Below are 27,960 nucleotides of genomic sequence, written 5' to 3' on the forward strand. Positions count from 1 at the left end.
ATGGAAGTGTTTGCAAGAGAACTGAGGAAGGATTGCCTTGATAATGCCATTATCACCACACAGTGGGATGATGTCCTGAACTACCCGGGTCTTAGCTTTTAAATATTGAAAATTGTAAGACAGTATTCTTAATATGCAACAAATATAATCCTAGAAACTATACTCTGTGGAAGCATAAACAGAATGCTTGAGACACATACCTGCCAATGAAGATTAAGGAGAAAGCATTTACAGGACTAAGAATTGATTTCTGCCCTTGTTCTAAAACAAAGGATAGGATTTTGACACACCTTAGAGGTATGCACTCTGGCAGAGGAAAATGTCAATTCTGAGTAACAACTGTAAGCAGTAAATGTTTGGTAGCGCAGCCAAATGATTAAAAATTGAGATACTTGCAAAGGAAGCAGTGTGACTTATTTTGAAGTTTGAAGCAGCAGGCCTTCTATTGCAAGTCTCAAGATGAAATTCAACAGGCTGAATAAATAAATAGACAAATTTAGCTGCCACAACGCGATCTGAAGACTTGAGATCACCTTCACAAAATGGACACACACAGAGTGCAAAGTGGAGTGTCAGCTACCAGCTTCTTTCAGTTCCCTCTCCATGCCATGCAAAATATAATGAAGATAAAATGGTCTGAGAACTGAAATGTCTGGGCTACCAAAAACATTTAAACAAGAAGGAAAGTTATCCAGAAGAGTAGAATAGTAAGTGTATACTTAATAAGGAAGCTGGTGAAGGAGCCTGAACTGGAGACCTACGTAGGGATTTAATGAGCAAATAGGTAGACACTTTTTATCTGCTCAGAATGGAGGGCTCAACAAGCAGTACAGAAAGACAAAACAGGAAAGGAAAAGTGGTGACAGGATTTATGAAATACCCTAAGATGATATGAAAAGCTAGCACAAAAAAGCAGGAGAATCTATTAAATGGACAAAATGAAAGCAAAGTGGCTTAGTTGTGGACTTGTCATTCACCTTGAGAGACCATGAGGATCACACAAAGTAAACTTGAGAGTGGAGGCTGGGTAAGAATTTCAGAGAAATTTAATGTTTTTTCCACAGTTCTCAGAACTACCATCATTAGGTGCAAGGAAAATGAAAGAAGAGAAAATAGATTATTATCCACAGTGCTTAACAGACAGAGCGGGCGCTTTCTCCATTTGAGCTGACAGGGTGTGAACTGAATTGGCAAGGCTGTGGCAGTACAGGATCAAAACAGAAGAATACAGCACTTGCCAAGTTTGAAGGAGAAAGCACACAGTCAAAGCTGGGACCACTATCATATGAAGTGAAGAACAAGCAAAGGAAAACACACTAAAAACTTAGATGCAGAGCAGTAAAGAAGGCCTGGGTAACACACAAATAAGGACTGAAGACAGTCCATGAGTGAGGAAGCTATGAATCACAGCAAATTATTTGAAGGATCAACATGCTGTGTAGCACAAATTGACAGGAACAAGGCAAAGAGAAAGGCAAAATTCATTCAATATACAGACTGAATGTATTCCATAACAGTCAACAGGCAAATAAGATCAGCAAGATGTGGATGTGTAACTAAGCAGTTGAGGTTTCAACAGCTTCTGCTGAAGACTATGAATTTAGCCAGACCTTCAGAAATTTTTTTAACCCTTTTAACCCTTTTTTAACCGTTTTTTTTACCAAAATCTTAGCCTACTGAACAGGGTATAACTTATAACTCAGTGTTTAATTTTATAAATAGGGGCCTGCAGATCACAATGTATCTAGTATCCTCTCCTTTGAGCTAAGCTTAGTATTTTCTACTATCCTAACTGAACAAAAAATAAGTATCTATAAGGTATTGGTAACAGCTAGATTAAGCTTCATTTTAAAGTGCCTTCAGAACTCTCAAAGGGAACATGGCTCCTGCAAATTCTAAATCTTCTCATGAATTGGTTTTGCTTTGCACTACCTTTTTCCACATATGAAATCGCAGAATTATCTTATTAAGGAAAATAAGTTTGAAGTCCTTTACAGTGTTCTGCTCTTCCTTACACATTCCAAGACTGAGAATCAAAAAATCTCAGACCTACAAACAGACAGGAATTGATATATGATTGACTCCTGTGAACATGGATTTGTTCTACAAAATATTATGGAATCATTCTGCAGATAAAACAGCAAGACTGATGTACTGTCTGACCATCTAAAAGCAGGTACATATATAAGTTATTTTAAACTGTTGTCCTTGAGCTACATTACTATACTTCTAGTGCCATTAAACTAATTAAATGTTTTGGTATGAAAGATAATTTAGTTTTTTTAAAAATAAGTTCACTGGTTTCAACTTCATTATTATACCAAGAACAGTGCAATTTTATGGATTATACCAATTTATTTCTGAAATGCAGATCCACAGCAGTATTTTACATTAATATTGTCTACTCTTGTATTTGAGTATTTTGACCACAATCCTCAGATATTTTGACTGTGATCCTCCTCATTCGTCTCCCTTCCAGACAACAATATACAGACGTACACATGTGAAAAAGTTTTTTAGCATTTCTGTACTAATTCCTGGAAATGCAATTTCCAGGTGCAAACATGTCTAGAGTGTTTTAACAAATGTAGCTTGTTATTATTTGTTGTCAAACAGGTAATGTTTAGCTAAAAGATAAGCAGGGATAATTTTTGTTCCCTTGTTCAGTTTATTTCTGAGGTAGCTCTAGCCAGCTTGGGATGGGGGCAGCTGTTTAGTTTTGATCACCATTAGACTACAGAATAAAAGCCAAGCTACTGAAATTATGTCAAATACAGTTGCTTCAGTCAAGCGGACTGAATATTCACACAGTTCACTACACACTTCAAGATACTTTAAATATACACAGCGGATTGATCTCTATGCTTCTTAAAGATTTAAAGAACTGAAACACACTCAGGCTTTGCTCTCCTTTAAGGCTAAGTTTTCAAACAAAAACACAGAACCATCATTCCAAAAATACAGCATAATGGAACATAAAATGAAATCCTGAACAAGGTTAAGGAGGAACAATACACTGCTTTGCTAATCCAAGGTGACTTTAAAAAGCAAGCACAAAGAGCTTTCCCACGGCAAAGAAGGTTCCTCTTCCAAAATGCATAGGCAAGTTGTGTGTGGGGGGGGGGTGTTTGTTTTCCTTTTAACCCTGAGACAGAGGACAGCTGGCAGAGGTCAACAGAAAAAAGTATAAGAGATTATTTAAGATATAATACTTGGCTCAGGGTAGTCGAGTAGAATAGGGTAGCCTTGTAGGAGAATCCTAGTTTAGTAGTCAGGATACTGCAATCAGTCAGCCTACCAGAGTACCTTGAGAGAAGTACCAATACACATCTATTGTCCTGTTCTGTTCTCATCAAACCTTTTACACCTTTTCACCAGTCACTAGTGTTAGGCTATTATCTTAAGTGACCTTCAGTGCAACAAGATGACATTCTTATCACCTTGAAAACATTTCAGTTTAAGTAATAAAACCTATGACCTTTCACGTGACCACCTTTATCTGTACAACTCAATTCTTTCAGAGCTTGAGCTCTGACCTGACCCACAATGAAAATCTAGTTCAGTGTTAAATAATTATGTAATGTATTACTTAATCTCTCCAGGTTTCATGTTACAGAGCTGCCAGAAGATTCTGTAGAAGAAAAGTTACACTTTCCTTTTCCCTTGATTTAACATGAAGGGCAGATGTTCCATATATGATACTTAAGACAAATGTTCTTATCAAAGATCTGTTATTTCGGCATATAATAAGCCTCCCTTTATATTATATTAATGATCATATTGTTTGTGTATTTTTTTGAAAACACTTAGGTTCCTTGTGGTGCTTAAACAAATATTCATGGAGAATAGCTGATCTTAGGCCATGATCTACCCCTCTAACAGCTCAAGATTACTTTGAAAAGCAATTTTGTGCTCTTCAAAAAACTAAATTTAGCAAAAAAGAAGGAACTTGCTATACCCATTATTCTTAGTTATTTCTTACTCCTACAGTCTTGATGTACACAAATTTAAACAGTGGTACTACAAAGGTCAGATATAAGTCTCAGATTTTTTCAAGTACCTATGCAGATCCAGAGTTTTCAGTTTCACAGTTTTTCCAGAGGTCATTAGACACATGAGCAGTCCTAAACTACCTAGCTGAAATCTAGGATTAAAAAAATTAAGAAATTCTTTCCTAAAAAAGGGTAAGATTTTTTGCAGAAGAAGCAAGAAAACATTACTATCACTTTAACAAACATCAGATGTGCTCTGCAAATTCAATTACCTTTGTTCCTCTAGCTATAGTGGTTCTTGTATCTGCTTTATTTATTTCATACTCTGCTTTACACCTTAATGTATCTTGGGGTGAGGAGGATAAAAGGCAAAGAATACCCTAACTGAAATTTGCCCTTGTATTCACTCAAATGCATATGACATGTCAGGTGCTAACCAGCAGATCTACCCTGGAGATACCCAGGAATCAAGCAAGACATTTTATTAAAGGTGACATGGTACACTCGACTAAGTGAGCATTATTCCCCAACCACATAACTTCCAAGACTGGGTGAAGTGACAATGAACGAGGAAGACAGTACTAATACAAAACCACACAAATCCTCAGCCAGTAAAACAGCTGGCAAGTGAATCTCCTACAAAAAGGATGCTTTAATGCACCCACACGTATTCAGTGTGGATGAGGTTTGTTACTGAGGTCTACAAAGGCAGCCTTTTCCAGATGACAAAGGCCACAGTGTTCAATTTCTCTCTCAATGCAAGGAAAGCATGTTTAATAATGGATCCTATATAGCATTTTTCTGTACACGCTTCTAACGTTTGCAGGTTGATAGTTTTTTCAGTTTGGTTTTTTTTTTTTTGGTTGGTTGGTTTTTTCAGTTTTGTTTTTGGTTTTGGTTTTTTTTTTTTTTAAAAGACAATGATCTTTCTAAAGCAACTACACTGCTTTCCATAGGTATGCATAAAACAAGCTCCCTGGAGTAGCAAGAACGAGAGAACACTATCAAGTTGGCCTAAAACAACATCTGGCCCAGAACGCCACAAAAATGGTAAAAATTACCACTGACACAGTGAGCTCTGCCACTCTCCAAAGACATACCATTCTCACTGGGAAAAAGTATCTCAGATGTTCAAGAATCTTGACTAAGATGGTCTTACTGGTAATCCATCAGCTTCAGATTTTAGAGGCAGCCAGGGTGGGAGAGGATATTAAATCTATCATACCTCTTATAAGTCTGGAGATTACAAGATGAAGTAAGCAAAATTTATCCCAGAACCACGTAAAAACTGTGTATCATGATGCAGAATTTTTGCAGAGACTAAGCCTTTAAATTATGGAAAGCATTCTAGGGAACCCATATAGAAAGGGAGCAAAACACTTCTGCTAATGTACTAAAATTAACATACAGTTTTTGAAAAGTCGTCTTTTAAGAGGGTCTGAACTCTTGAGGCAAGAGATACATAAAGAAAAAGAAGTTCCTCCCTTAAGCTGAAGTACTTGTTTTGGAGAAACTTTCCATGTATGAGAAACCGGTGGTAGAATGTTCTCTACCCAGCAGCACAGGATTCTTTATATCAGTGTACAGAAGGCTACTATGGAACCACGAATATAGCAGACTGGGTCAAATATTGACATAGGGGCCTGCATGTCCAAAGGATTGAAATGTCTGCTTCCCATTGATCTTGGCATTCATGTTTTGATTCTATTCCTGACAGTGTGGCTACCTGGTATTGCTGCTTCAAAAGACAGATTGCACTGCTTACAGATTTCTAGGTGGATTGTTCTTCCTCTGCATTCACCTACTCAGTATGGGGGAAGTCTTTGGTTTGGATATACAAGCCTTGTCACCTCTGACTAAGAGAAAACTGCATACTTTTTCACTAACACCATATATTACTTCAGATCCCTGTTCTGTATTGCATAACAAGAAGTTCAGAGAGCGCTGAGATGCCTTTGGAATCTATCTATATAAAGCTTACACTGTCAGGAATGCATTCAACCAACCAAATAATCAGAGGTCATCACAAGAGCAAGTAATCAGCCTCGTTTGTCTAGACACATGCGTGCATGTGTGCATGCAGGAAGAACACAGGGGACATAATCTAGAGCAATTCCATTCCACAGAGAATGTAATTCTGCGTAGTTCACACTATTTTGAACATCAAAGCAGTGGAAACATTGAGAAGGAACAGCTTTTTTTGCAAATTATGAACATTTTGTATAGGTTCATTAATATAAGCAAAGATTAGGACTCGCCATCAGACTAACTGCTATATAGTGGATATAAACAATAGTAAGATGGTCTTGATTTACTTTTTTTCTGAAATTATCACAACCCACTGACTACAGTCAAAATGCTCAACCCAAAAATATCTACTCTATCGACTGACACATAGATTTCCTGCTTGCCTGCAAATGCATTCAGAGAAAAAGCTACTTCTTCCAAACAGGACCAGCTAAAGGTTTCCCAAGGAGGACAGCAAGGTACCTACCAAACAGCATATATACTAAATACACCAAAGCAAGCAGCATCCTGAAACTATGTACTTTTTCCTTATTTTCTGCAATATTTTCCTTTAATTGGCTCCATGTCTGAATCCACTGAATTGCTCTTCAGGAGCCCTTACTTTTCTGTTTTCACAGGGATTTTGATGGGTCTTAATGCAGCTGTGCTGCTAAAGTCTTTACCATGCTGTAGGAAAGTACTGATTCTTTTCAGAGTAAACAGTAACAGCAAACCTGTAACAATTTCATTTTCACAGAAAGTAAACAATGGCAATCTAGCCTACCAAGTTGTCCCAAACTTACCTCACTTCATCAGGGAAGATACCAGTGCCCTTTAAGGAATCTGAGAAAAATCTCTTTGCTCAGAAGTTCCCCTCTGTCATCGCTTTTCAAGAACCTTCCTCTTGAAAAGCATGTCCTGTACCTGTCTGTACTCCAGCCCCATTAAAATCCACTACTTAAGAATCATGCCATTAGCAGATTCTCTGCACTTGTGCCTAATCCTTACCCTTGAGAAAAATCAACAGAACAATGGCCTTCCTGGATCCTTGGAGGACCCAAATGCTTTGTTACATGTGCAACATGCAATATGCATATGACGCATATGCAAGATGCAATATGTATCTATGTTACATGTGCAAAACTGCTTAATTGAAAATGGATCCAAAGGAAGCATAATTCCTAAACTCAATTACAAGGCCTAATAAAACCAGGCTTAGAGTTTTATTGGTTTGATTTCTTGAAAATATTTGATGGTATTATCACAGAAATCTGTTTTAGCAGGAAAATATCTCTAAAGCTATGGAATAAATCTGTTTCAATGCCAAAGAGCTCCGTATTTCTTTTACACTCATGACAAGAAAAAGGACTAAAATTCTAAGAAAGCTTTCAATTATTTTTTTCTAGGATAATCCTGGAGCAATTAAAGAGGCACTCATACTCATTTTTCAAGTGTTTGTGCTCAAGTTATTATAGCTTTCTATGTGTAAGAAATGCATCTGCCAAAAAGAAGTAAGTCTAGGCTGGGCTTGGCTCTGACATTTCTCAGGGTACATGGTGATTTAATAGCTGGCCACACAGAAGATAAGCAAGCCAGACATGTAGATTTTCCATCTGAACACTTCCCATTTGCATCTAAGATGGAATGAGAGGTTTTGTTGAACTTAAACTCCTACACTACAGGACCCTTAAGCTCTGCAACAGCCACTTGGACTGCAGCTGGCACCCTATTTTTTCTTCTCCTTTTCTATATAGAAATGGGGATAAAAGCAAAACAGAGATGGCCTCTCACTGGTCTGTATTTGTAATGCAGACACAAGGCATAATGATTGTTGAGGAAAGCGATCTTTAGAGAATACACCATTCTCCCCAACAGCTTCCACAGCTAGCACATGATGCAACCATCTGGTCCTCTAACAACTGCCTTTTGTACATTTTTGCAAGGGCTCTGGCAAGAGACAGCAGAAGTAAATGCAAATCTAACAGATCTGCTGCTGGCTAGAAGGCGGCACAGTATGATAAGTACTAATACATCAGTGAGTGTTCAACTCTGCTAGACTTATGTACAACTTTGACAGAGACCTGTACTACAAGTACTACAAGTGCTCCGAATCTCGTATCAGATCTGTGATAGGTCACAGTGAATCCAGGAAACTCAAGATAGAACTTGGGTCCTGTTATCATAAAATTTCGAAAGTGAGGATGGTTAACTTAGGCAACAGTGAGAAACCATATAAACCTATAGGCTCAAGTGGCTTCTTAGCAGAAATGAAGCACATCTGCTCCTACCAAGCTGAAGACCAGAATCTGACTTTCAGAAAAGATATACAAAGTCTTAGGCCCTAATATTGCTCCAGCAAAAGTTGCAGGATAATGATAGGACAGTTTAATATTGGCAGGTTCAACTACAGTTTTCATGTAGACCAAGAAAAAGGACAAATTATTACAGGTTACAGTAAGCATCTACAGCAAACTCACTTTTTAGACAACTTGAGACCTACTTCAATAACTACCTGTACACACAGATGAGCTCAGCCTGTGGTTAACTGCTGAACTTCTTTTGCTCAAAAAGGTATCAGTTCTGCAGCACGCTTGCTGTGCAATTCACACAGTTCATAAGATTGTTCACTGCAACATCTACACGCTGGAAACCTCACAGCTCAGAGTTCACAGCTCTTTAGTGTAAAATTTTAGAATTTAAATGTAGGCTTGAAATAATGTATGCTAAGCAATACATTCGTGCTTTTCTTACTCTTTTTTCACAACTCCTTTTCATAATCTCTCCTCTCCCACTCAGACTTCTAGCTCCCTCCTTCCCAGAGCAGTAGATCATTGCTGCTTTGTCCAGCATCACTCAGCACTGGAGGAAACTGTAGGCTGGCAAATGACAGCTGTTATTTGTTGGCGTTTTTTTTTACTTGACTAAACCATACACCTACTTCTTTCTAACATTTAATAAAGGAGAATTATATGAGGTTTCTGTGCTTTTACATAATCCACTCCTTTTTCCAAGTTTTTCCTCATTTTCATAATTTCACATATCACCTCTAAGATATCTTCAAATGTCCTCCTATAAACCTCCTGATATTACTGATACTGCCTGTACCCAACTATTACCTTTTTCTTTTACCCCGAAATGTGCTTTCATTTCTGAAAAATATTCAGACAAAATAAGCTGTAATATCCTGCTGTTTAACCAACCTGTTTTATCTCAAATTTTTCAGACATACTCAGTGAACGTTTAGAATAACCCTCCTATTCTTACTGGTTTTTAAGAGCAGAATAGCTTCCTGATCTAATGCAGGAAACCTAACAGTAGTAATCCACTAATAATCTAGAGAACTGGTACACGAAATTAAAGAGAGCCAGTGTAATTTCAGTCAACAGTAAATAAAAAGCACAAATAAAAATAATTTAACTTCTAAAGCTGGAAAAACACGTGATCTAGGAATAACTTTCTTAATTCTTGCAGTGCATAATGATATGTGAATAAGACTACAAATACAATAATTCACTGGACTCCCGAAGTAGTATGCCCTTTGAATTCACACCAGTTATACACAGGCACAAAGTATTTCTCCTTACCTTTCTTCTTTATCAAAAAAACAAAGCATTATCTTGTTATTTCTTGCAGCTTTGCTGAGGCTTACTTACCGCTTCAGAATTATCAATGAAAGGGTCCGTTTCATCATAACCATAACCTATATCGATTAGATCCTGCAGCCGATCTTTCCGATGTTTGTGAGGCTTCCCACCCTGAAAACAAAGAAGGTATTATATCACTTGAGAAAAGCAGAAGGCATTGGAGGAACAGTCATTCAAGGAATTAGCAGTTTTGCTTTCTTGGATGCTTTCTGGAAGATAGACTGGATGACTAATGAAAAGTTCCACACAGGGATGAGTTCTGGCAAACATGCCTCACCAGAATCATCCCTGAAAGGTATTAACTGGCTACCTCGTTTCTGCATGACCGAGATCTTCCTGACATTTCCCATTCAGAGAAAAGTTTCACTGTCCCATGGTTTTAAAGCACAGTGATAGGACTGTTAGTGATAGAAGAGCTGCGATACTTCAGGAAGTGTTAAGTTTTTCACTATGTTAGTATCATTAGAAGGGAAAATACTGACAGCCTAGCATTCAGTAAAGTGTTTCCCTACACAGGCATGATTGCTTCCCTAAAGTCAAGTCAAGCCTAAATGAAAAGAAAAAAATACTGATCAAGTACTTCTAGATATGGTGTCTAAGAGTTTAAGAAGTTAGAGCATTCATATGACATAACTGTAGAAAAATATATTAAGATAAAATCCTTTGAAATGCAAGATCAGTCATCTCAGTTGACAGGACTGAAGATAAAACACTGAGTTTTAAAACATGAAAGTTACTTGAGCCAGAAGCTGCGTCACAGACTATGGATGGATTCACTTACCTCTGGGAAGCAGTAAAATTAATCTTATTCTGTAAGTATTTTTTTCATGTGGAAGTTCCATTGTTAAATCAAGTCAAAAAAAACTCGCATCCGGCTCAAACATTCAAGAAATCTAAACTTAAATTAAAAACTTAAGTTTTTTAGCTCACATATGTTGTCAAAATTGTCAATATACAAGTCTTACAAGATAAAATTCTCCAAAAGGCACCACATTCACTAAAATGGTAACTTCTTCCATGAGTTCAAGAAGACTTGCTCCTGAAAATTGTCTGCCTGCACTCTACAGTTCTGAGCATGCTTAGAGTAAGTATGAGTCTTTCCTGTTGTGACATCCAAATATCACAGCCCACTTGTTAGTAAGAGTATGCAGACACTGTTCAAAGGAAGTTTCACCTTTGGTCTTTTATGAAAAGTGTAAGCATCTGAACACCTCCATTTTAACAACGTTTTGCAAAAATTCAAGATTGTAATGAAGTAAAGTATCTGCTCTTGCAAGCAAACAGGAATCTCTCAAGTATACTTAAATAAATAAATGCCACAGTCCTAGGAGGAAAAACTCAAAAGTGCATTCCATTTTTAATTCAGGTTTCCAAGCTATATTCCAATCTAAGTGTTCTATCAGTCCTATTATCTCCTGCAGTCACTCATCTGGCAAAACATCTGAATGACTGCACATTCCCAAAACGTATTCTTTTTTTAAACAGAGGAGTTTGAATGAGAGAAGAAAAAAAATAAAGAAAAAATGTTATAAAAATAAAGGCTGAATTCTGATTAAACTCCAGTGCATCCAGTGCAAGAGCTTATGTAATTCATGCTTCTGACTTAAGCGCCAGCAGGCTGTATAAGAATGCTTCATAAACTATACTTCACCTCTTCACCTGTACTGGTCTCACTAATGTGTAGTGCAATCCACCTCCATACTACATATCTTGCTAGGTTATCCTACGATTCTGTGATTTCGGTACAAGGGGATTAAAAAAAAAAAAACAAACAATTAAAATTTCCAATACATTCTGGCTGCCTGATAGTCATTAAAACCAGATATGGAAAAGAGTTAATAAAAACAACAAAAATAAGAAGTCTCATAACAGCTGAATGAACAAAAGCAGGATTAAAATAGTAACTCATATTCAGACATATGAAAATACCCGAACCACTGTGTGTATAGTTAGAGAGTTTCCTTCAGGCCTGGTTTTACCCAGGTATGTTTAAGGAACTGTATGATCAACTGTAAGGAGCTTGTATGATCAAGATGTTAAGGATGCAAGACTACAGCAGAAGAACTGAAGGGATTATCTCTGTCAGTGTTTACTATACAGCAGTTCAAGGAAGTTTTACTACTGAAGCTTTCCTCTAACCTTTCAGTCCCAGAACATAAGTCATGGTACCAGAGAAAATTAAGATGTCTAGTTCCCGAAACTACAAATACGACTCATGCAAGTATTCAAAAAAGCCAAATAAGACTTCAACAAATTAACTGTGACATGTAACCTTGGGTTTAAACAACCCAACAGAACTAGAAGGTGTGTGGCAAATACAATGCCAATATTTGAAGAATCTTACAAGGGCCACAGCAGAATCCATAAACCAGTAAACCTGGTCACTGCATTGGGTAAGTCAATAAAAATTCTAAACAACAGAACCAGCAGGCATAAGAATATACATAACAGAGCAGGAAGGAATTTTGGTAGAAAAAAGTAGTACTTCAAGTGCTGTAAAACAGGTCCAAAGACCTTTAGAGACAAGAAATTGTCATGAGATAAGGAGGGTCCACTCAAATTGATGCCTGATTTAAGACGAGGAAAGAAAGGGCAGAAAAAGGTATTTCATTTTGGCAAAGAAAGCAATCAGTGAAATCACTAAGGAACGTGTATTCCCATTCATCTTTAGAAGTAACAGAGAGGTTTAACAGTCTGGGGAGGGTGGGGGTGTAAGATGACAAATTACTGAGGATAGTAAAGAAAAAAGACAACTCGAGAATCACTGAAAGATCTCACAGTTGCTCTGGATTTAATATGGTTAAGTAGTTAGCTGAATTCAGTATCAATAAAAGCAAGGTAATCCACACAAAGGAAGTACAACCCAAGCAAGAAAAAATACAGTAATCTCCAAATTTGTTATGCTACCCGGGAAGCACTGGAGTTGTTACGCACAGTTCTATGACATTTGCTCTACAGTCACAAGTGGTCAAAAAAGTAAGAATTGGGACTGTAAAAAAAAAAAGGAATGGAAGAAAAAACCCAGAAGTCATCATTATATCACTGATAAATCAGGGCACCATACCATTAATATCCTTTCATTTAAAAAAAGAAATTAGAACAAAAAAGGGAACAGTAATCCAACAAGGATGTTTAAAGGTAAAAACTACTGCTTCCATACAATAACAGAATGTTAAGACACTACAGCTGGAGAATGAAAGGGCTGAATTTAGATGACAGCAACAAAATCACATGCAGTGTGCAGGAAAACTGGATATATTTCACTGTTTCTTATAATACAGAAACTACGGAGCACCATGTGAACTCATCAGGTTTTAACACAAAATATGTTTTTATATGACCACCGTCATGGTACTCAGTGCCATGGAACACAAATATCCAGTAATGATCTGCCAAATTCATGGCAGAAAGCTATAAAAAGGTTAAACATGCAGCCTTTGGCAGAAATTAAGACACAGATTGCCAGAGAGGCACAGTGCACACTTGCTTGGTTGTACTTTCAAGTACAAGATTTCACTAGTGTCAGAGGACTATGCTACCATCCATTAGATGGACCTTAGTTTTGAGCCAAGAAAAATTCTTACACTAGGTACAATACTGTCTGAAGTTCAGTATCATGTGTTCACAACACTGCTGGATTTTGTCTAGAGAATAACAGCAAACAAAACAGTGAAAATAGGAACCCTTCGGAGCAGATTTTTATGCTGGTATTTAAAATGTGCTGCAATTCCAAAAAAGGGCTGAATAATCAAGTAAACAAATGGTATGTTATGTATCTCGTTTCATAAAAATCCATTTATTTGTAGGCTTTTTCTTAGGATCTGGAAAACACACCAAATAATATACTGATTTGATGATAAGTACAGGAATTTATCTGAAAAGAAGTAAAAAGCCTTCAAGGTAGACTGTTCCTCACAGACCAAATTTTCCAGAAGTACCACGCACGTGCTACAATTAAAAACATTGTCTGACTCCATTTTAAATGGATATAGGTAAGTAATACCTAAGTAATTTAAGGAGGATATAGTACTTCCTGCAAATCAGAAATAGAGGGTTGGGTTTTTTTTTTTTCATTCTCATACAACCAGTGATTACTTTTACACTAAAGCTCTGTTAAGGAGTGTCGTGGCTTAACTCCAGCTGGCAACAGTACCACACAGCCTCTCGTTCACTCGAGGAGAAAGGATATCTACTACATGGGATCCCTGCTCTAGTTTAAGCCACAGAGCAAACATCTCACAAGAGTCAGAAGATGGCTGGATGTTGTCAGAATGAGCAGTTGTACTGGGTCAATGCAATTCCTCTGAGCATCAATGGCAGGTAAAGATGGATGATTCTCATATTGGAAGAGAGAAAGGACAGAAAATATCTAACACAAGAAATCTTAATCCCTCACCACCCTTCATGCTTAGTGGCCCTAACCTAATAAGTTGTTCTTTATATAGAAGACATTACCTTTTGTGGGGTTGAGGGGCGTAAGGTAAGGAGGATAATGAAAGGGAAAAAAAATCAGAAGTGCAAGCAGTAATCAAGATGCAAGTGCACCATGAATTTAAACTATTGAAAATTGTACATTTTTGTTACCTTCTGCTTTCTAATAGTTAAAAGCATCTATTTGCCCCTTTTTATGACTACTGAGCATTGAGCTTCAGTTTTCTTCACTCTAATAACGTTTTGTCTACAAATGTACATTTAGCTTTGATGTATGCATAAATGTATATGTTAAAATAGATTACTTCCACTACCACTCCCTTCTACATACATTGCTTTACATGCTTACATTGACTTTCATCTACTGTAGTTAAGCAACTTGTTTCAGGACATCATAAGTCCTTACCTTGTATTATGAAATGAGTTTTCTAAAAAAAGTACAGTTGAAACAGTTTTCTCTCACATTGAAAAATTATTTAGCATTCAAATTAAAAGCAAACAGTATTCTGAAACTGCCTTCTCAATTCACTTCCTATATTGCTGTCAATTCCTCCAAAGATGAAAATTTTTTTTTTCAGTTTAAGAGTTTGTTACATATTAGAGCTAACATGCTTTGAAATAGTAATTACTGCTACAGAATGTATAGACTGCACTCAGAAAAATCTGCCTCTGTTAGAAAAATAAAAAAAAAAATCAAAAAAGATAGATCTTAGTATGTGTGTTAATAGCAAAAGATACAAATGACTGCTCTTGTTTCCCTTCTTTATTATTGAGGTGCTCTATTAGTAATCCAGAATATCAACATGCCTCAGCATGATGATGAGCTTTGATTGCCAGCTCAGAATTAATCACCCAACCCTACCCATATGAATTCTTAAAGACCTGTTTGGGTGTGGCTTTTGTCAACATTTTCTGATTTTCTACCTTCATTTACTAGTGTAAGCCTCTTTATGTTACTAGCTAGCTTTATTCATACTTTCAGGAGTCAGCAGAGTATCTTTAGGCAGCTAGCAGCTACAAGAAATTCATCGAGCAATGTCTTACTATTCAACAAGTAACTTCCTATGGAAGCATTCCAAACTAGTCAGAAATTCATCAAGATTCATCAGTATTTAGCCCAAACAGAAAAGCTGTTCAATAGTGCACAACAGCACTACATAGAAATTCTTTCCTCCAGCACAGTATTTAGCATGAATATCAACCCGCATCTAATAGTTGTATTTATATAGGAAGCTTTTCTAAGAATAGCTTCACAAGCTATAACATCTATAGACAAATCTATTTAGCAGACTTGTCTGATAAGCTTGTGGCAGCTTCAAGGTGCTTAAATGAAATACAGTGAGACAGTCATCTCTGAAATGTACAGAAGTCATTTGACACTACATCAGCAACCTTAATCAGGAAAAAACAACCCTGTGATATTAAGACCTCTACAGCATCATAAGTTATCACTACTAAATATTTGTGTATTTTAACAAAGCAGAGTAACTCACATATTTTGCCTCAAACTTCTTGGCAAGCATTTCTACTTCATGTCGCTCACGTTGTTCATCATTAAATGGATCTTCCAAGTGAACTGATTTCTTCTGAAAAAAGCAGAAATTACATATTCATTCCACAAGAAACACCGAGTGTGTCTGATAAAAACCTATTATGCCAATAAACAATGCTCTGATGACTAAGTAGCCAGAATTTATACTGTGTCCAAATACTTACTTTGGTCTGTAAAAATTAATTTGACTCATTCAATTATCATTCAGTTACTTTGCTTCTGATGAAAACACCATTAGAAAAGTTGAAAGAAATATTGAGATTTGTTATTTTCCCAAGCATTCCATTACAACCTCAACTGAAAGCGTAAGCATAAGAGAGAATTATAGCCATTTGAGGTTCAAAGAAAAAGAACTCTCTAAATATAACTCCTTTTCACTTCTGCTTCCACTGGTGCATCTTACACATGTTGTGGTCCTTCTAGATACAACAGACTAGATGCACCTGGTAGACTGACCAGCAGGGAAGCAACCAGAAGACTAAAAACCTCAGAAAGTTACAACCATAACTATAATAACTTCTTTATCTAATGAAAAAAAATAACAGTGCAATAGTTAATTTCAGTGACAATAGCATGAATTACAGAAGATTGCCACTATGTTAGCCACAAGGACAACAGATATTTAATACCCCAGCTATACGAATAAGCAGGCAGTACCCCCCCCTTTTTTTTTTTAACAGAAAGAGGTTTTCACTGACACAAAGTCAATGAACACAGTGATTTTTATTGAATAAGTTACAGCAGAAAACCAGGGCTGCCTCCTTCAAATAAGAGTTCACATAAAACACAGTAATTGCTGTAAGGGGGGAAGGTACTTGGATGCTAAAATACAGTAGAATGGAGTTCCATTTTATAGACTTTTATGGATGGCAACACTGCACATGGACCACTCATCAATAGACTAAGAACAAAAAGTAACACTAATTTCCGAAAAGCAACTTCAGAGTATGAAAAGCCAGTATATTGACTAAATGGTAACCAAAGTAGCTCAGTAGTACCAAGACCAATGTAATGAGGAAGGTAAGCAAAAATGCAAACACCGCATAATTACCATACATTTTTTAGACTGAGTACTTAGAGAAGAAATTAATAGAGGCTATAGTTAGTCCTGAAACATAGGTTAAAGTCATGTATTTCCTGCGGACATAATTAAATATCAAATACAGCTCAATTCATGAAACACTATTTTCTCTGCTTTTAACTGGGAAAACCTATTCCACATTATCTGCTAAGCATATGTGTCTTTTTTTAATTGTGAAATGAGATAAGGTTGAGGCCAAAGATCAAGTAAAATTTAGTAGTTAAGTGTTAACCTACCTCCCTCCACCAAATTCTCAAAGGTGTAGCTGACTATCAATTTGATTAGTTAAGCACTATTGCAAACTCAACTTCAAGCAAATTTTAGTTTTGCCTGTTTCTGAGGGATGGACGAGTCTCAGACTAAGGCATTACTACCTCAGCACCTTTACAGCCTGCTTGACAGAAGCCAACTTGGGCTCCTGGCTCAGCCACTTTGACTTAGGTTTTATATGCACCAAGCCTCAGTTACACCAATGGAATCAAGAGCACACTTTGACTTCCACCAACATTTAAGAGGCAAATGAACTCTTCAACCACACTAACTTATTACTCACATCCAAAAACTTTACATAAATAATTCCTACCAAAAGATGAACTATACAAACAACCCTATCAAAGGATATTCTCTTTATCAAGGCAAAAAAGGAGGACAAGGACAGTACAAGTTTGTAAAATAAACATTCCCACTAGCTTCTGATTCAGGATAGGAACTTAAATTTGGAATAAGAAAAAAAAAATTGAAGTTGCACTGTCAATTGATTTTGGACATTCTCTACCATTCCATTAAGAGACCTATTAAAGCAATGTTTGAAGTTATTCCTGTGCACCAGTCCTTGCCTTCCCAGAACAGCCTGCCTCTGGAGAACCTTTCTTGGTTGCTTCAGTTCCAAACAACGCTACAAGACAGAAAGACAAGCTCCTGAGTTTGTAATGTTAAACTTTAAGGGGAAATGTTATAAGATGAGCAACTTCTTATAAGGGAGAAGTCAACAACGACTTTCAGAAAAACAGATCAATCTTCGCATTACAAGAAGTCTGCATGGCAAAAATAAAGTTTATATGACCTGTACATTTTAAACTGAAACATTACTAAAACAACAAATTTGTAAATCTAAAACTCCACTTAAAACCACAACATTAACTGCCAACTAGTTACTCTCTCCTTGGAAAAAGCAAATCTCAAGATTTTAAGTCTTCCCTACCATATTAGAGTAGCTCTTCCAGCTTCTTCATATAGCAAAGAAGTAGTTAAACTGACAGGCCAAGCATGCATCAGTTTTTAAACATGAATTGCTTAAAAAGATTGTCATTTATGACACTGTTTTACATAATCAGCTGATTGTTCCACACAGTCCAGCAACTGACAGGCCATTATGAGCCATTCATTTCAGTATGGACCCTACAGAGCTGAGAATCATACACAGTTTCTTATAAAGCATTTCTATCACTGGCTCTACCTTAAAAGCAGTCTCTGCCCCCAGTTGTAGCAAAATCTCCCAAATCACTGCTCTCCCCCTATCCCCACAAGACACAGAATTTGCATCAGAACTACATCAGAAAAAGCCATTTTCCCCTGATTATGTGATTAAGATACTGACAACCTACAAAAAAAGGCAGTTATGGAACTGGGAACTGCCAAAGGGAAAAGTCAGTCTCCACGTACTGAACCACTTCTATCACTAGCACAATTTTCACCTTCATACAAGAACTGCTCAGAAATATTGCACTTCACAGAGCAGCATGATTATGCTACGCTAATTCAGAGGAGTCATAACTGGCACTGTTTGCCCACAACAGCTGTAGGACAGGATGAACAGAAGAAACTTTTTAACTTGCATCACAAGATCACAGAGAGATTAAAATCAGTCACCGATTTTTCTGTCTTCTACATTTGAACACAATCCAATGTGTACATCCCTCCTACTACAGAAAAAAAGTGAGCAGGATGCCAAGTATAGTTACGGCATCATCACCACCCATACTTTGGTTCATAAAACAGAAGTTTTAACCACTCTCGAGTTTGTGCTGAACATAAAAATGCCATGGCAGTATCAATACTGGTATTTGAGACTTACTTTTATCACCAGATCTACCACAGACCTTCTCAGCAGTAGTTACTGACTTGCCCCTTACCTTACCTCCACTATGAGGCAAACTTTCTCTAAAATTCTGTACTGGAATTAAGAGGAGCCAAAGCTATTTAAATCAAGTGTAACTTCACTGGTATCCTCAACTCACTAAGAGCGAGTGGCTCAAGTGTAACCAGCTTAAGGACACGCGTCTCTCCTTCCTACTTGGAACACTGGGTCCTGTTGATTGGCTAATGCTGCTTACTTCTTAAAGCTGCCTACACGAGTTTTGCTCCTTAATAAACAAAGTAGTTCAAGCACCAAACATTTTCTGTTTGGGCGGAATAGAGAAAAGGAGAGTACTTTTTTTTCTTGAATTAAGTTCTTAACAGTTACAGGTGAGGTTAGTGTTTCAACATTAACTCTCATTTATCCCCATCCCCTCCAAGACTGCAGAAACTCCAAATCTGCTAATGCTCACTTCACAGCTTCTCAAGGCTCGTAGCAGAGCCAGGCTAATAACCCTTCATTTACCTGCACACAGCCTAGAGATAATCCTGATCACAGACCGGCATGGTTACAGTTTCCTTCTTGCCGGAAAAAAGCTTCCAGGAAGGAAGGATGGAACAGCACTGCTCTCCGAGCACAGAAGGGGAGCAGCGGGGAGAGGAGCCGGGGTAAGCAGGGCACAAGATAGTGGCGCTCCCCCGCCTGAGCCCGCAGCAAAAGGCCAGGAGACCTCGGCCAGCTCAGGGACGACAAGTGCGAAGCCTCCCCTTCCCCCACGGGCACAGGCGCAGCCTCAGCACCAGGAGGAGCCCGCAGCGGCAGCGAGGCCGCCGGACTTCCCTCCAGGACACCGCCCCTCCCGCCGGGCCGGGACCACCCCCGAGCAGCACGGGGTGACCGATAACACTATCGGCGAGGCCGGGGCCGCCTACAGCTGGGAGGTGGAGGAGGATGATGCGCGGCGGGGCCCGTGCCAGTGGCAGGGGAGGGGAAAAAGGGGAAGGGGAGGTCCCGTACCCTCGAGTCCCCGCACAGCAGCAGCTCCGGGTAGCTGAACTCCACGCAGCCCTCCTCGGTGGGGTCCTTCAGCACCACCTCCAGGCGGACCGTCTGGCGGAGCGGGAGCGCCTCCCGCGGCGGCGGCGGCTCCTGCCGCCCGCTCTGGCGCGGCGGTGGCGGCGGCAGCGGCGGCGGCTCGGGCCGGGGGGGCTCCCGCTGCGGCGGCTGCTCGGGCCGGCCGGGGTCGCGGGGCGGCTCCGGGCGGGCGGCGCTGTCGCGGGGCGGCTCGTTCGGTGGCGGCTCCGGCGGCGGCGCCTCGCGGCCCGCCGGCGGCGGCTCCGGGTCGCGGCCCGCCGGCTCCCGCTCCAGCGCCGGGCTCTCGCCCTCGCGGCGCCGCACGGGTGACAGGCTGATGAACGGCACCCGGCGCGGCTCCGCCATCCTCCTCCGCCGCCACCCCCCCCGCCCGCCGTCCGCCGGCCCCCGCCTCACGCGTTCGGTGACACCGCTCTCTGCGCTCCCTCCCACCGGCCCCGGCTCCTCCCTCTCCCCTCCTCCCCGCTCCGCCGCCCGGTCGGAGCTGCCCCCTACGTTCTCCTCGCCGCCCCCGCCATCTTGGCGCCCCCCCACATAAATAGAAGCAGCCCCGCAGCCCGCGCAGGCGCACCCGGGCCCGCGTCGCCGCTGTTATTGCTCAGCTTCCCCCGGACGTCGGCGCGGCCGCCGTTGCCCCCCCGCTGTGGCCGCCGGGCCCGCCTCCGGTTGCCGGGGCGATGCGCACGCCGGGCCCGCCGCCCGCCCCGCGCGGGGCAATGGCGGCCGCGCCGCAGCCGCCAGCGCTCGCGCTCCTTCTCGCCCGAGGGCGGCCCCGGCGGTGACCTCCCCCTGCCCCTGAGGCGGGGTGGGAGGAAGGGGCAGCCCCGGCCCGGGATGCTTCGTGCTCGTTGGGATCGGGGCTGCCCCCGCTGCTGGCGGGGCTGCGCAGCGCTCGTCCTCTCGGGGCAGCGCGGGCCTGCTTGGGGGAAGGTGCGCTGAGGCCTCTGAAAGTCGGCGGCTGTGGGTCAGTCACCAGAGGAAACCCCTAAATCCTGCCCACGGTCGAGGGCTCAGTGCAAGGGAGAGCGGCCGTTCCCAGCCCGAACGGCGCGGACGCGCCGTGTGTCGATGACATCAACCCACACTGAGTGGAGCAGCTGAGGACATCGGGGGTTGACAAAATCGCGCCGTACGGGGCTGATCCCAGCGTGCTCCCGCAGAACAGCAGCCGCTGCTCTGGGTGCCGGTCTGTCCTCGGGGGAAAGAGAGCTTTTTCAGTGACCATTCCCGGTCTGTGGTGTACCAGCTTACAGGCTGCAGGGAGCAGTTGAGGATTGGTGAGAAGTTGTCCTGTAGAGAGGGGACAACGCAAAGAAGGCAGGGTTTGAGCAGCAGCGAGACTTCCGTCATGAGCAGGAGCTGCCTGCAAACAGCGCAAGTGTTTCAGTCTGTCACCACCTACTTTGACAGACTGGTAGCTGGTATTTCCAGATGGAGGTGTGCCACCAAGGCAATGCAAAGTTTCAGGAAGCTTATGAACATCTTCATGTACATTGCATCCTCCAGCTTAATTGGGGCAGAGAAAAAGAAGTTGGATGGGGGGGGGTTTGTAATTTTTTAGGCTCAGAAATACTAGGTAGGAGTGGTTTTGTTCTCTTTTTTAAAAAGTACTCATTTTATGCAAAGCAAACAAATAACACATTTGTGTATTATTTTGGATGATTACAGCAGACCATTCTCTGAATCACATTACTCCACTTTCCAAATTGCGTTCATCACCATGCTTGATACTTTCCTCTCCTTGCATAGGAGTTCTTTTGACTTGACTGTTTACTTTCATCTAGACTCCAGAGAAGATCCCTGATGCTAGAACATCATTAACAGGGAATGCTCTCCATTCCCGAATACTGCTTGCAGCATGGAATCACTGGAATGACTGACCTGATCTGAGAAATGTAAACTGTCTCCTTCTGAAGCTTGAAAGGCTTTGTTGAGCTTTATAGTCAAGGAGACTTGCTTTATCTTAAAACCTTGTATGTTCTAGTATGACTAGCAAGCTCAGTAGAGATATTCCTCAAATATGTTTTTAATTTCAGCATCGTAATAAAATCATTTGGTGATCCCATTTGTTCTCCTGGTGAGAATTTATACAACTATTTGGTGATGTACATAATAGGCAATGTATTTCTGGATTCAAACTGAGTGAGTGTCATTAAGCTCCAGACCTGCAGATCCCGCCAGGAAGATTTTACTTCTCATCGAAGTCCCTGTGTAGTCTATGTCATTAAACTCTGTGATTTCCTCTGGAAAAGACCAATTTATTGCTCCTCAAACAGAAATCTTATGTGGAAGTCTCAGGCTCTTCTGCAGCTCTGCTGAATGCTTGCTTTCAATTACAAAATAGGAGACTAGACATTGAAATAAGTACAACAGGAATACAGCAGGTATTTTGTTCACAGGTAATACTTGGATATATCCATGGAAAGTGATGAAGATAAGCTGTGCATTTTAAGTATCCAACCTAAAAATCCATTTTGTCTTTCAGTCCCCTAAGATATATGGGACTATATTCAGAAGTAATGAATGTAGGACAGGTACACCACAAGAAAATGAGTTTTGCAAGTGTCTGAATCCAGGGTTTCAGATTGTCTTGGTTGTAGTGTAAAAAGAGTGTAGGGCAATAACTGGAATATGTTAATGTTACATTTGGTCTAAAACACTAGAAGCACTCAGGAAAGACTCACAAGAAAACCACCAAATCTAGTAGATCTTAAGGAATTCAATTTTGAATACACCAGGAGTGCTTCAGGCTTGTGCCATATCAAACAGTTTCGAGAGGAATTAGATTTGTCATTTATTTCATAATTTTTTTTTCTGCTCTACTACCTGTTTTGTTCTTTGGCATCCAGCTCTGTCTCAGGTATTTTTCTACATAGCATAATGAGTTGCACTTCTCAGTGCAACACAAAACAGTAACATTTTAAAAAAGTAATTAGAGATAGATGTTTTGCCAATTATTTTGCTTTCTCTCAGGATATGACCACGCTAATGTAGTCCAACATCAAATACGGATTCCTTCCCTTTGTATGTTATCTGAAGAACACAATAATGGAAGTGTCTCTTGAAAGAGGCACATTAAGAATTACAAAAACTGTGACAACTGCAGAAAGAGAGTAAGTTTGAGGTGAAATTGAAGCTGCTTTTTATTTCACTAGTGAAAGCCAGTATAAGCAGATCAGACAGAGTGGATGCTTGGAACTACAGATGCTACAGCCACATCAGTGAGTGGCAGTTTGTTGACCCGACTTTGTTTCAAATACAGAAAACAGAGACAGCGCAGCAAGCCACTAGAGGCCTCTACCCTGGTGCAAGTGTGATCTCCCTGCTCTGCTTTGGGTTGGCTTCTCTGTCTGTAGCACTCTCTCTTCTTTTTGGGCTGTTACTGTTGGTTGTGGTAGAGTCAGAGCTGTACCCTGTTTCATTATAGACCAGTGCTCACTGTTTTCCTGGACCTAATGGAAGCTGCTGTGCTGCCTCTGTGGCTTCTCTAGGCTGGACAGTCTACAGCAGCAAGCCCAGGGTCCCATGAGAAGGCAGAGCTGTCCTTATCAGTTATGTCCGTCTCCAGGGAGCTTTCAGCTTCAAAGGCTGAATACTTTACTTCCATGAGCTATGAGCTTATTGTCCTTGGACAGGAATGCGGGAGTAAACGTGTTTTGCTTATACCAATAACAAGCTTAGGTGGCACAGGATGGCAGTTTGTATTCTGCTTCAGCTGAGCACTGGGACCTACGTTTTTCCATCGGTTGCTTCCTCACTATATCCTCCTTGGTTTCTTATGGTCCAACAAGGCATCTTGTTGATCCTTATGGTCCATTCACCAAAGCTGCTGCCACAGCACTTGCAACTTCCACTGCTGTGTCAGGAGATGGTACAGCTGCAGGTGTTTGGTGTTTGTGTAGCTTTTACTAGAACTGCTGCTGCATCATAAGAATCCACTGCACCAAAAACATGGCTGGCATTGCTGGTTTTCTTTTTAATGATGCTCTCTGAATTCAAGTGCTTTTTTTTTGGTTTTTTTTTTTTTTAACTTCTCTTCCCTCCTACAACTTTATGAAGTTGCTTCCTGCCAGATCCAGAATCAAGGAATAAGCCCCCCCTTTCTTTTCAAAACCAAACACCAATGCCATTGAAACCATTTGGAAAACTAATTTCTCTGCAGGATCCTTCCCCATCTTTTTTTTTTTTTTTTTAATCACTGTTATTCTTTAAAGTAAAACTCCTGTTCCCTGTGGAACATACCTCTAGTTTTCTCTCCTCAGGCACATGTACTTAAATCTTACCAGCAGCTTTGCCACAGCCTTAGAAAGTCCAAAGTACACTTTTCAGTGAAGTACACGGTGTTTGGAAGGACTGTCAGCAGGTAGAGAAATGCCAGATTCACTCTAGAAAGAGTGCGTTAGCTTCAGGTAATTATGATGTCCTTTAGCAGGACAGTAATATTCATTTGTCACAATTTTGAAGCAGAGGAACCATGATTGTGAACTTTATCCCATGCACTGGTATAGTGCTCCCTGTGAACTAGTTAAACCTTACTTCTTGCAGAATGAAAGTTTGAGCCTGTGAGACACTGGATTCCTCTCCAGAGCTTCAAGAAAAGCTTTGAACAAATCTGATTGAAAGTGCAAAGTTTCAAAGGCAAAAGGAAGTTTTAAGAGTGGCAACAATTTTTATGGAAAAGGTTGTTATTGCTCCTGTAACTGGAGGTGCTTTTTACCTCTAGAAGCGGATTTAGGTGCATCTTTTGTTCACTTGCTGAGATGAGGAGTGGTCTTCCAACACCATATTGTGTGTCAGGACAACATAAATGGCATGACTGTGGCAGGTAGCTGATGAAAACAAAATGTTGGCTTCTATCTCACATTAAAAATAAGTTAGAAATCAGGACAAGTTTTCATGTGAAAAAAGTAAAGGAATTTACGTGAGTGGGTGTGTCATGGCAATCAAGGGGGGGGGTGTTCTCTATCATCCATGCTGTTCAGGTGCAATTTCTCAATGAGAACTTCAAAACTGACAAACTTCCGTATGACTGGTGATGCTCTACAGAACATTGTAACATACTTTAAGCTAATAGATAGGGTAAGACTGTTGACTTAGAGGAACCTCAGAGAAAATTCAAAGCCTCCAGTGCTGCGTTTGGACAGAATAGCAGGTTGGGAAGAAAAAGCAATGAGAGAAAAAAGAAAGAAGAAGAGCATGCTTGCCAAGGAAGAGCAAGCTGCTCAAAGAAGCTGCTATGGGAACAGCTTTTGATCCTGGAGAGAAGATGAAATATTGAGACATTAAACATCAGCTCTTAAGTAGGTGCATTTACCAAGCAGAACATAAGTAATTTGTTCCCTTAGATAACAGTAGCAAAATCAATTGTAAGTAACAAGAACAGAACACTTTTCTAGCTACAACTTATTTTTTACTTGTTAATAACTATTTCTGCTTCTGGTGTCAGAATTTCTGGCTGGAGCAAGCTGACAACTTTCATCTTTACACTTTCCTAATGTTAAGGATGAACTCAGTTAAGGCGGACAAATAAGCTGTAAACTTCTGCAGTAGTAATGATTCCAGGTGAAGTGGTGGACTCTGTGTCTTAACTAACATTAATTTGGGAATGTTAGCCCCTGAGAGGTTTTCTCTGCCAAGCAGTGAAGATTAGTTAGAGGTCTACAATCCTTAAAAAATTCCCCTTTGCAGGTTTACTCTTTACTTGTCTAAGAAGGAGGAAGAAATAAAGGCAAAAAAAATATTAGTTACCTTCTACGTGATCACAAGAAAATTAGAGCCAGTGAATTACCAAAGTAACAAGCGACAGCATAAGAGAAAATTGGCTCAAATTGCACCAGAGGGGGTTTTAATTGAATATTAGGAAAAATTTCTTCACCGAAAGGGTTGTCAAGCAATGGAACAGGCTGCTCAGGAAAGTGGTTGAGTCACACTCCCCGGAGGTGTTTAAAAGCTGTGTAGATGTGGCACTTAGGGACATGGCTTAGTGGTGAACTGGGCAGTTTGGGTAAATGACTCAATGAACTCAAAGGTCTTTTTCAACCTGAACGATTCAATGATTCTTTAAAATAACCTTTTAGCTTATTTTATATTAATTCTGGAATTTTTCTTGTAGCTCTAAAGAATAGCAAGAAGGGTTACATCAGAAATAAACAAAGAAGGGATTTTGTAGAGGAGTACCCAGTAATACACACACACAAGTTTTTTTCATTAAAAATACAGTTGTATAGAAAGGGAGCAGATTTCAATGAACTGGTGAGGAAGCTTAAACTGAGGAGCATCTGCCTCTTATGTGTTGATTGTGACTAACAATGTCACTTAAACAGTAGTTAAGCTGAGTTTAAAATTGAAGAGGAGCTGTCTTTGAAAATAATAGAGTTCCTTAATGGTAGCTCTTTTATGATTCACACCTGCTCATTTGAAAATGTAAAACCACCTAGATGTTTACAGAGATTGAGAAGGATTTTGTGCTCTGGGGAGTTGTCCCTCACTTTTCCTCATTTGCACTATTTCTTTAAAGATACCTGTGGCATGGGATGTTTATTTCTGATGAAAAGCCTGTTCCATCAGGCCAGCACCCCTGGAGGCAGCCAAAGATTACCAGCCTGTCTGAAACTTCGGAGTCAGATAATTTTCTTATCTCTGTATTGTTGTCTGCTGGTTTTATTCTTCCAATAGTAATTAAAACCACACAAGAATGAGTCACAATTTCAAGTAGCTCTCCCACCCACCTGTAACATGAATAAGGAGGATTGCCCGGATAGGGAGTTCTCAGTTTGAATTGCAATCTCTACACTAAAAGCAGTAATGCTGTTTAATGAGGTAAAACAGTCTGTAAGTAATTCGCAGCAGTACAAATGCCACAGGATTGCTCTTGCTCAGAGTTTCTCTTGTGGGTGCTGACCTAGGACAAGACACTCTAGGTGCCCTTGAGTCAGGCAGACTATAAGCTAGACAAGCCTTGGTCGCTTGCTACTGTGATATTTTCTAGTTTTTAGAGAATTATAGATATTTTAATAATTATCAGAAATTTATTTTTTATTAAGTACTCTAATATATGAAAATTAATATAGCTACTGTTCAGGAAACATCTGTCAAGCAACGTTCATCCTCCCGAAAAGAAGAATTTTATGTAATACATATATGTAGATTGCAAAGCAACCTTCTAGAAGTTATAAAGACATACAACATATTTGGCTGTGACCTCGCAGAATTTTTTTTTTTTTAATTCTTCCTTTCACTTTCAGACTGATTTTAACAAAACTCCAGTTTCCTAACCGAGTTTTTCAATGCCTCTGAGCACTTTGGAAACTGCTTTTACTCATATAAAGTTCTACACCTAAGTAGGTGCACATTATCACAGACATCTGAGGGTGCTTGCATATACAAATTGCGACATGTTTAACATTCATATAAGCTTACAATCAGAATAGTCAGAAGCATACTTTGCATGTGCATTTCAGCATTTTCATACTTCCATGATTTTATTTCCAAGCCAAATTGCCTTCAAAAAGCAAAGCACATATTTATCACCGAGAATTAACTACATACCGAGATTGCAGATTCAACACAAAGCTTCTTTTGAGCTGCCACAGCATTAAAAATAGCATCTGAAAAATTACTTACAAAATACGATTTTCCATACATGAATAATTTAAATAGACAAATGAAATTTTGTAAAACTATATTCTTCCCACCTCAAGTTGTATTCTGAGAAGACATATCAAATGTAAAGTTTTTTGAGCATATTAAAACACATGTAGGATAGCAGCAAAAGCAGTGACGATTTTAAGAATAGAGTGGATGGTACATATCAGAATTGCTTGTGAAAACAAGCTACATTTTCTGTATAACAGTTTTATTTCAAATGTCATTTTGCCGACCTTAAAAGAATTACCCCTGACATTGGTAAGTAATTGTGCAGCCTATTCTTACCTGAATTCTTCTTCACTGTTTTGAGACTGAGTTACTTCTTAGTGTCATGCTGATTTCTAGTCTTCCATAGGACTAAGCATTTTACAAATCTGAAAAAATCTTGCCTTGAATGCCTGTAAAGTGGGAGCAAAGCAAGTCATGTTCAGAGG

At 39.9% G+C, this 27,960-nt stretch overlaps 2 protein-coding genes and 1 long non-coding RNA gene across 3 annotated transcripts in view; 1 reads left to right on the forward strand and 2 right to left on the reverse strand.

Annotated features, from left to right (window-relative positions):
- The window catches only part of UBN2 (ubinuclein 2), a 46,890-nt gene extending 26,500 nt beyond the window's left edge, over positions 1 to 20,390 (reverse strand). Inside the window, exons 1-3 of the mRNA XM_064655205.1 lie at positions 19,802 to 20,390; positions 15,568 to 15,660; positions 9,653 to 9,754 (exon numbers count right to left, since the gene is read on the reverse strand). Coding sequence (XP_064511275.1) covers positions 9,653 to 9,754; positions 15,568 to 15,660; positions 19,802 to 20,224 — 618 coding nt within the window. The 5' untranslated portion in view covers positions 20,225 to 20,390. The remainder of the gene's footprint in view (positions 1 to 9,652; positions 9,755 to 15,567; positions 15,661 to 19,801) is intronic.
- A 167-nt stretch (positions 20,391 to 20,557) lies between these two features.
- Positions 20,558 to 21,944, forward strand: LOC135414432 (uncharacterized). Its single transcript, XR_010430688.1, has 2 exons — positions 20,558 to 20,843; positions 21,664 to 21,944. It is a non-coding gene; the product is annotated as an uncharacterized LOC135414432 (long non-coding RNA).
- A 1,049-nt stretch (positions 21,945 to 22,993) lies between these two features.
- The window catches only part of IFT56 (intraflagellar transport 56), a 58,124-nt gene continuing 53,157 nt past the window's right edge, over positions 22,994 to 27,960 (reverse strand). The window contains exon 19 of the mRNA XM_064655207.1: positions 22,994 to 27,924. The gene's annotated coding sequence lies outside the window, so the exon portion shown is untranslated. The remainder of the gene's footprint in view (positions 27,925 to 27,960) is intronic.

Source organism: Pseudopipra pipra, chromosome 5 (assembly GCF_036250125.1).
Source record: "Pseudopipra pipra isolate bDixPip1 chromosome 5, bDixPip1.hap1, whole genome shotgun sequence".
NCBI classification, from domain to species: Eukaryota; Metazoa; Chordata; class Aves; order Passeriformes; family Pipridae; genus Pseudopipra; species Pseudopipra pipra.